Below are 10,129 nucleotides of genomic sequence, written 5' to 3'. Positions count from 1 at the left end.
ATCTTTGTTTCCAAATAGCTCGGACCACTTGCTTTCACCAATCACATTGATAACCTCTATTTTGAGACGGTTATAATATATTTGTCTAGTTGACAATAAGGCGGGACAATCAAGAATGATGTGCATTAGATCTTCGGAATATATTGTGCACAGTTTACAAATCTGATCTGAATGTTCTATGTTGTACTTGTGTTTGATAACTTGTGTCATAAATGTTCCAGTAAGCATTCTGGCTTTTGTTATGCCCTATTTAACCTCAGATACCATAGAACGCAACAATTTCCATATTATATGGGGCTTTCCAACAGCCAAATCTTTTGTATTGATATATTTCAGAGTTGATTTTTTGACAGACTCAGCCACTAATATATAAGTCCATGTCTTCTGGATTGCACTTTTACAATGATGTTTGAACGCTAATTTTGAAGGTTGTTCTGCCATTAGAGTATAAATTTTCGGCAACTTGTACTGTTCAAGAATATCCTGTATTCCACCAAAAAAGCTTTCTTGATTTTCACCGTTTACAGCCAATTGTCTCATCATGAGGTTCTTCAGAGTAGAGTTATTACAGGAGATAATGTTATATAGAAGGCTTAAGTGTCTTTTATGCAACTCTGCTTCTACAGGTAATGCACCAAGTAATAAGTAAACTATTTCTGTTGCTGTACGTGTCGGCAATGATTGGAATCGACGTTAATTTGAAATAAGAAATTTCCTTAAAATGTCTATTTGTGATTTGTTCAGTGGCAACACTTCAAACCCAAAACAGAAGCTTTGGCAGTATGTAAGACTGATATATTTTGTAGGCAACGATTGGATTGATTCCGTTCGAGCCATGTAGTCCTGTGCTAATCAATGCATACATAGTCCTCCTTGCTAGACTAATATGATCCTCTAAATTCAGATTATTTTCTTTAAGCTCAGATCTAAAAATTCCCAAATGCACAGTTTGATTGGATGGCGAAATATCAGAGTCACCAAGTTTCCAAGATAATGTAGACTTAATACTGTTTGATTTACTAAATACCACTGCTTTGGTCTTTTTGGGGTGAATTGAAACTCTGTCTTGCACTGCATGAATATGTAAGGTTGATAACATACATTGTAGTTCGTTTGGATTTGAAGACAAGAGAGCGATATCGTCCGCACATGTAGGACATCCCAGATAAACATTGCCCATCCTGAAACCTAGCCTTGTTTTCTGTAATTCCATCAGTAAATTGTTGTTATAAATTTTATACAGTAGTGGAGACAAAATTGCACCTTGTCTCACTCCCTGTAGTATATTAAATTTCGGACTTATTGCACCGGCCCATCTGACTTTTGAGGTCCTACCATCATATAGATCTCTAACGATTGTCCAAATTTTTGGGTGGACACCTATTTCATACAACTTATTCAAAACAATTACATGGCTGACAACATCAAACGCTTTCATACTATCAACAGTGATGAGACATAATGGAATTAATGGTGTAAGTTTGCTTTCGCATTTTGCTTCGGAGACTATTAGTGCTGCTAAGATCATGGAAACTCCTTTCGTGAAACCAAATTGAAGTGGACTCTGTTTGTTATCAAAACGTTTTTCAATTTTTGGTAATAACACACATTCAAAAAGTTTGGTAAAGACCGGCGTTACAGTTATACCTCTATAATTATCCAGAATCGAAGGATCTTTCAGTTTTTTTCAAAATTGGTGTAAGTATTCCAGACTTTAATATTTCTGGAAAGCTGCCGAAGCTTAAAATAGAATTAAATGTTGTTGTGATACTTGGTAACAAAATGTCCCCAGAGGCTTTCAATTGTTCTGAACATATCTCAAATTCGTCAGTAGCTTTACCAGTATGTAAATGTTTTATGCCATTTTGAATTTTCACTTCTGTAAATGGTTCCAGCGGGTCATCAGCGCTATTACCAAATTCAGTTATGAGTTTATGACGGATAGTGTAGAGCTCAAGATATTTTTCATCATACCCATTGTCCTTTGGGATTGCTAAATCTTCAAAATATTTCAGAAAACATTCTCTCTGTTTGTCTGGGTCATTCACTTCAATGTTGCCCTCTTGTAAATAAGGTGTTTTAACGACTGACTTTCCTCTGTTCCTCCGAATTAAGCGGTGGAACAATTCAGTGGTAGGATTTTCCATAATTTGATTATAGAGATCTTGCCTGTCTGTATACTTTTCCATACGGAATTGACGACGAAGCTCTCTTTGATCAGTAATTTTTTGTTGTTTAAGTGGGCCCTCTGGCTTTCCTTTTTCGCACCACTCTCTGTACAATTTGTGACAGTTAGTTATCAACATTCTCGCTGCTGGTGAGGCCTTCCACTTTGGGCCTTTAAGATAGATAATCTTCCTTGGCGTTGATGCTTTTGTGGCTTTTTGCAAGATTGACATAAATATTTCAATAGTTGGATCTGAGCTTATTTTGCTATAACTGTTTTCAAGTTCAAGACGAAGAGTGTTCTGAAAAGTATGAATATCCATTTTCTCCCATTGATATTTCCAAATTGCTGAAGACTGTTGGCTCGGTCTTTGAATTGAGGCAAAGCTTATGTTAATGACAGCAGACACAATGGTATGGCTAGAGAGATTTGTGGCATGCTTTTCATGAATAATGTAGTCCTGTATCAGATCTTTGTGTGAAGACAAGATGTAACCAATTTGTGAAGATCCAGCCCCGGAATGTTGCATAAATGTGTGTTTTGTTGCTGCTGACACAATAAGTTTGTGGTCCCTAACAAACGAATGGATGCACACGTCATGTTTATTACCAGCCCTAGGCTTTAGAAGTGTTCCGTTCAGGTCACCGGCTATTACAATTCTATGGGTATCACTATAGTTGTTTATTATAAAATCTAAAATATCGAGACATTCTCCGTATTCCACAACAGAGTTGACCGACGCATTGTTCGTTGGGAGGTATACGCAAATAAGACATATCTTTGGATCTGATTTGATTAAAATGCCAATGATTCTTTCATTTCCTTCATCAATTTTAGTGACTTTACCAGAAATTGAAGACGACCATACAATTCCTACACCCCCTTTCCCTCTTGGCAAGTTGAATTCAGAAATCTGTTCATAGGTGTCTGAACAACGAACAAAAGATACTTTATCTTGGAAGAATTTGTCGAAATTATGCACTTGAAAGTCATAGAGCCAATGCTCTTGAATACATATGATATCATAATTTGAGCCCAAAAAGTCTGAGAAGGCAGAATTTGATGAGATGCCTTCGATGTTACAAGTTGCTAATTTTAATCCCGATTTGAGGTCACTTTCTCTATAAGTAGGAGTTCTGGCGATTTCTTGCAAGACAGGGTTGTTTCTAAAAAATGGTTGGAAGCATTAGTTTGGTCTTTTCCTGAGTTGCAAGTGTTTGTGTGCACATTGGCTTCAACAGTAATTACCTCCCTTTGATTATTATCATGAATTGAGAATGAGTTGTGTATATCAGCTTCAACAGTAGTTACCTCCCTTTGATTATTATCATGAATTGAGAATGAGTTGTGTATATCAGGCTTGTGAGTTTCATCCTGCATGTTTTCTTGCAGTGTTAACAACTTCCTTTATAAAGGAACATTTGTATCTACATCTGAGATATTTTGTCCTGAGTGGCTGATATCTGATTGTTCTATGTCATGAATATCTGGTGTTTGATCTATTGTTTTGTTATATCTCACATCTATTTCTGCTGGTTTTTCCTCAAATTTATATTGTTGTTTTGTATAAGCCTGCATAGGTCGTTTGATTGGATTTATACCTTGCGATCAATGGCTATGTTGTACTTCCTGTACTGTGGAGTATCTATGGTTTGAGTTATTTACCCCTTGATTGTAGTGTCCAGGATGTATAAAGTGTCTATTTACATGTGGCTGACCAATCACATTGTTTGGAAGTTGCATAGGTTGTGCAAATTGACTATGAATGTGTGGGTTGATCATCCCATAATTTGGGTGAAAACCATGTTGATTAATGTTGGTATGAAGCGGATGGACTGGCTGCATATGAACATACACCGGTGGATTTGGCGTAAGGTGTTGATACGTTTGCATATGATACATGTTTTGTTGATGTTGCTGAGCCTGCACTTGCATCATAAGTTGTGTTTGTTGTTATTGTATGATTTGCATGCTCTGTGACATGTGGGTCTCCATTGCTCTCATTCTTTGTTCAAGAAATTTTGTTTCAATGTTTGTATGGTGAGCAGTTGTTTGTTCAAAATGAGATGGACCTACTGATTGTTGTTCTCTGATGTAAGAGTTGTTGCTAATTTGTTGTTCCAGTAAAGTTTTTTTCAGTTTTTCAAACAAAAATCAGAAAAAATATTGTTTAACAATATTTTAATAGTTGTACACAATGTCTGTTTATTTTTATCGTAACATTTCCATCATTCACGACAGGAATCACATAACTGAACCATGTTAAACATGAACTAAACCATGACACTAATGAACCAAACCATAACATCAAATTTTCTGCAATCTCTAATTGTGTGCAAATGTAGAGGTTTTAAGGAATATTTGACGGCGAATGTTTACCATAACGAAATATGTGATTTAACAGACAGTACAGAAATTACTGTACTTTATGCATTAGAACCAAACAACAACTTATAAATTTGACATACGCAAGCACTATTCTGTGTCAAATTATAACTATATCATTAAAACGTTTGTGTACTAAAATACTAACTATAAACAAAAATACTGACCAGCTTGAATTAATATTCAGAGGTTCCTTAAGCGAAAAATCCGAATGTTTATATTTTGTCATTGTTTGTCAATAAAAAAGACATAACACAGCCATGTCAAACTTATCCAAACTATGACAAAATCACTGTACTAAACACTTCTAGATATGACGACCTTACTACCCGTGATGTTGCACGTCTGTATTGCAAGCTGTACAATTTCATTATGGACTATTCCTTTTAAAAGTTAAAGAAACTTTCAATGTCTGCCATGCTTTAGGTGAAAAATATATTTCACTCTAGCGATGATTATATTGTCGTGTTGTCTTTCAATGTGATTGCATTGTCGTCATGATTTATCAACTTTTGTAGAACTGCATTTGTATAACTGTATAAAATATGTGTCTTGATATTGTTTAAATTTCGATTTAAACACATCCGGAGTTTTTAATTTTTCACCCAAAAAAATATGGTAATAGGAATCACTTCACCTATTGTTTAAAGTATAATGACGGTAATAACGGTATGTGTGCAGTTAAATACCAAGAAGTGAACACTTTTCTCAGTCCAAGTTCTTAACAACGAACCATTGAACTATATTTTTCGCCTTTGGCACTACTAAACTGTAGTAAATTTAGAATGAAAATAGTGAATTTGTTAAAGCGACAACAACCCGACCATAGAGCAGACAACAGCCGAAGGCCACCAACGGGTCTTTAATGTAGCGAGAAACTCCCGCACCCGGAGCCGTCCTTCAGCTGGCCCCTAAACAAATATGTATACTAGTTCAGTGATAATTGACGTCATACTAAACTCCGAATTACACAAGAAACTAAAATTAAAAATAATACAAGACTAACAAAGGCAAGAGGCTCCTAACTTGGGACAGGCGCAAAATTGCGACGGAGTAAAACATGTTTTTTTAGATCTCAACCCTGACCCTATACCTCTAGCCAATTTAGAAGAAAAAAAATTCAAACGCACTACAATACGCACAGTAAAACTCAGTTTAAGAGAAGTCCGAGTCCGATGTCAGAATATGAAACAAAAGACAATAAACAAAAAGACAATAATACTTGAATAACAACAGACTACTAGAGTAGTTACTGACATGCCAGCTCTAGATCTCAATTAAACTGATTTAAAGATTATGTCTTCATCATTATGTGAATATCAGGCACAATCCCTCCTGTTAGGGGTTAAGTATTATACCATCTTGAAATATATGGGAAGAACATAACCCGTGTCATGTCAACAACTGGTTTTAAAATAAATGTGTTTAATTCCGATGCAAATACCCTATAAGTGAATCAATATATATTTAAGCCAAAATATGCAATCTTTAATGACCTGACAACAGTATCGTTACTTTATCTCTAGATCTTCTTAATAAGTCTGTTTAAAGGTGTTTTTTTTTTTAATTCCTTTATTTCCATTAGTTGCTTGTTACATTGTCTTCAACAAGTCAAAGCTCTTTGTGAAGAATACAGATAAGTTTCAATTCTATTATATTAATAAATAAAACAACAATCTAATAAATGTTTCTTAACATTAACTAAAAAATTAACTTCTTTGAATAATACAATCGTTTTGTAAATTCTCTATCGAATATACAAAACAAACATCAAGTCTTTTCATTTTTTGATCAGATACATAATAGAATTTATAAATTGAAAACCCAATAATAGTTATAAGAAAGTTAAATCCAAAGTAATATTTATCAGATATTTTATAGCCAAAAACAATAGCTTTCAGTGTCAAATCTTTTTCTATATCTACTTCTTGCAATAAATTATGAATTTTTCTCCACAAATCGTGTAAATAAGAACATGACATAAACTAATGTTGGTAATCTTCTTCAGTAAAGCATTTGTTACATAAATCATTGTCTGTTACCTTCCATCTAAATAATAACTTTTTACTAAATACTAAAATGATGTATCCATTTTATCTATTTTATTTCCAAAATTTAATTCCTCACATTCTTCATAATTATGTCAAAAATAAATCCCTAAAGCTTTTACAAGTTTATCTGTCCAGTTAATATTTGCTATTTTGTCTTTTAATGTTTTTGAGTTTTCCTATCCATATCCCTTCTGTTTTATTTTTATTTATAATTAATCCAGAATAAGATCGGAAGATTTCAAGTTCATTCAATGCTAGTTCGGTATCTTCTTTATCCTTAAAAAAAAGTTGTGTCATCAGCTAATTGGCTTATTGTTATATGATATGTTTTTCTGTCAAATTTTATCTGAAATCCTTTTAAATATCTTCGTTATTTTGAAGTCGCAGTGCCATTATTTCAACGGATATGACAAAAAGTAGAGCAGATAAAGGACACCCTTGTCTAATCCCTCTTGAATTCTTAAACATTTCTGAAATCCAACCATTATTAATAATTCATGTTTGAATATCAGTTATACAAAGTTTTAACCCAATTTTCGAAGTGATATAAAGTATCTAGCATAAATTTCCATTCAAGAGTGTCAAAGGCTTTTTTTAAAATCGACAAAAACAATAGCCCCTTCTTTAATATATATATCTGCATAATCTATGATGTCCATTATTTGCCTTAAATTAAATCCAATGAATCTATTTTTTATGTTTCCAGACTAATCTGTGTTTATGAGTGTTGCTACAACTTTTTTCAGTCGTTGAGCTAGTACATGGGCCAATATTTTAAGATCGACGTTTAATAATGAAATTGGTCTATAGTTTTCTAATTTTAATTGGTCCCCCTTTTTAATATTAACGACAAAACACAAGACCGCTGCGAGGAAGTCAATAAATTATTTTCATGACCCTTATTATATACTTTATCAAGTGAATGTTTAAGCTTCTCTCAAAACGTTTTGTAAAATTCTACGGTTAGACCATGAAATCCAGGCGACTTGTTTAATTTCATATTTGTTATCGCTTCAGAACACCTCTCAAGCGTCACACAATAGTTTTTCTTCATCATTTAATTTATTTTCTAATTTTGTATTTTTAATGTATTCTTGAGATAATGTATCATTAGGATTTTGTGATGAAATCAATTTTCATAGTAGTTTTTAATTTGAAGTAAATCTTACTTTGATCTTTTAAAAGATCAAATAATAAAGATTTCGTCTAATAACTTATTTATCGATTTCTTAATTTGCCTTTGCTTTTCAAGTCCCAAAAAAATACGATTTTGTTAGCTTTTGAGTTGAATACTGACATTTTTGTGATTTGTAAGGAATATTACCATAAACGATTGGATGTGAAATACCTGAACGTATAAGATATCTGCATGTTGAGTTATATTTACGAATGATTTCCTTATACCGTTGATAAAATTTAGCAAATGTTTTGACTAGTTTGTGATATTGAAAACCCTGGTGTAATAATTTTTCAGTTATACATAAAATTTCTCTCTTAAATCTAATACGTTGTTACATACACGAGCGAATCGTACAAGTTGAGATATATAAACACCATAGGATGATAACAAGGGAACATCACCATCTAAATTGGATGATTAACGATAGGAAACATAAAAATCATCTCTTTTATCATAAATCGTTGTATTAAGCTTCCCGATAATGATATAGATATCAAGATCGAGGAAAGGGCAGTGGTCATTATTAGCATTAGCCTTATTTAAAGTAAGTTCAACAGGATAAATTTCTTTAGTATACATACTGAAGTCGTCATTATTGAGAACCAATTTATCATTTAAATATCTAAAAGAATTTTTTTGTTAATTTTTGTATCAAATGTTGTAGTATCTTTAAGAACATCAAGACAATTAAATTAAATACTTAAAACTATTTAAGCACGATTTGTTTAATACTGATATTGTTATTAATAGTATCATTATTACAAATATTATCTAGTACATATCAAAGATTTAAACAACAAAACTACAGAAGGTGTATGTTTAATAAATCTAGCGTACATTGCAGTCTTTCATGTAACAATAACGCAATGTAACCGTAGACACAAATTTTATTTTTACAATCGTAAACAATCGGTTCTTTACACAACCCTGCATTCCGGCAATTAGTCTCCAATGAAACGATAACTATTTTATTATTGTTACATTTCCATGTAACCGTAGCCAGTGCATTATAAATATCCCCCCGCCAATGGCAAAGGAAATACCGACATATTCAGACATTAAGCCAAATATAGCAGCAAAATATAGACTTACTTACCATCAACACCTTTTGCCAAAGACTGCGTCAAACTCCGCAACGCAAAATAAACAATAACTTAATATCAATAGAAATATTATACTCCAACACAAGTCTTTTTAGCCATGTTGCCTTTTGTTGCTTCTTGGCGCTGTTTGTCGCTTATTAGCAAGGCTACACTACCAGCATATTTGTATTTATGTTTGTAGGTTCCTCCAAAATTGGTTGCAACTCTCAAGAGTTGTGAGGGTCCAGTGAAATCCTTGTATACTCCCAACAAGTTCATCCACAGAAGTTCTGCCACAGTCGATTCAGAATACCTTTGATAATCTTTTTGTGTCCCGGCAACTGAACCCCCAGACATAATAATATCTCAAAGTTGGAAACAAAAGTAAAGCTTTATAGATCAAATAACCTATTTGTTTGCACAAGAAATCTGACATAGAAATGCAACATCTCTATTAACACAATACGTTCAATCTTTTGCATTTATATTTGCTCGAAAGCAATGGCGAATATGTCTTTGGCCACCATTTAAAAAAGCAAAAAAAACCACTGCTTTCCTGATGTTAACTTCAGTTATTGAATCAACTATTGAGAGAACAGCATCTATATAGCGGTAAGTAAAGTTAAAAAATACTTCTAACTTCTTTTCTTTCTCCTAAAAGAAGTTCCTTTATGAAGTCAGCCTCATAAGACTAAGGGAACAAGTAGGCAATACGATGGGCTCAGTTTATTTCCATTGGAATGCCGATGTTTTGTTGAAAAACACGTACACCAAACGTAATAAATAAGTTTTCAATCAAGAAATCAAGCATCTTGATAATTTCAGTACCCGTGTTATAACAGGAGACCTAAACATCGTTCGTGACCGAGAGTTTTAAATAATTGACGGTCCTTTACTGAGAAATGATTTCAACTCTCGGTCACGAACAATGTTTAGGTATCCTGTTATAACATGGGAACTGGGGCCAAAAATGTAAATAAAGTTCATTGTATAAAGAAAACCAGGACGGGTTCAAACAGATAGACTTTTAGAGCTGAGAAAATTGTATCCCCTTACAATCAACATGACTTTATATATGACAATACGAATACTAAAAATTCCGGCTAAAAAAAAAGGCAAGATTGGCTGTACTTGTAGAAAACTGAATTCTTACAGAATAGCACATCCAAAATTTGATAGTGATGTAGTTAACCGAGCCCGGAAATAAATATACGATCTCCTGTAACAAAAATTATTATAAAAGTCTACCTATTCAACACTGCAA

The 10,129-nt window shown here is 33.3% G+C and overlaps 1 protein-coding gene across 1 annotated transcript; it reads right to left on the bottom strand.

Moving 5' to 3' along the window:
* Nucleotides 1–1,655: 1,655 nt before the first annotated feature.
* On the bottom strand, nucleotides 1,656–3,745 carry LOC139500485 (uncharacterized). Its single transcript, XM_071289223.1, has 2 exons — nucleotides 3,599–3,745; nucleotides 1,656–3,080 (listed from the first exon to the last, which is right to left on the bottom strand). Exons 1-2 carry the CDS (start codon nucleotides 3,743–3,745, stop codon nucleotides 1,656–1,658), a joined length of 1,572 nt encoding a protein of 523 aa, XP_071145324.1.
* Nucleotides 3,746–10,129: the final 6,384 nt, after the last annotated feature.

The sequence above is a fragment of the Mytilus edulis genome, chromosome 13, assembly GCF_963676685.1.
Source record: "Mytilus edulis chromosome 13, xbMytEdul2.2, whole genome shotgun sequence".
Taxonomy (NCBI): Eukaryota; Metazoa; Mollusca; class Bivalvia; order Mytilida; family Mytilidae; genus Mytilus; species Mytilus edulis.
This window is presented reverse-complemented; position numbering and strand designations above follow the sequence as displayed.

Bases quoted from the DNA above. Each gene is read 5' to 3' on its own strand.
- LOC139500485 (XM_071289223.1), bottom strand. From the start codon at position 3,745: ATGCAGGCTTATACAAAACAACAATATAAATTTGAGGAAAAACCAGCA. The intron at 3,081-3,598 runs GTAGATACAAAT...ACCTATGAACAG, and splicing joins CAGGACAAAATATCTCAGAT to ATTTCTGAATTCAACTTGCC.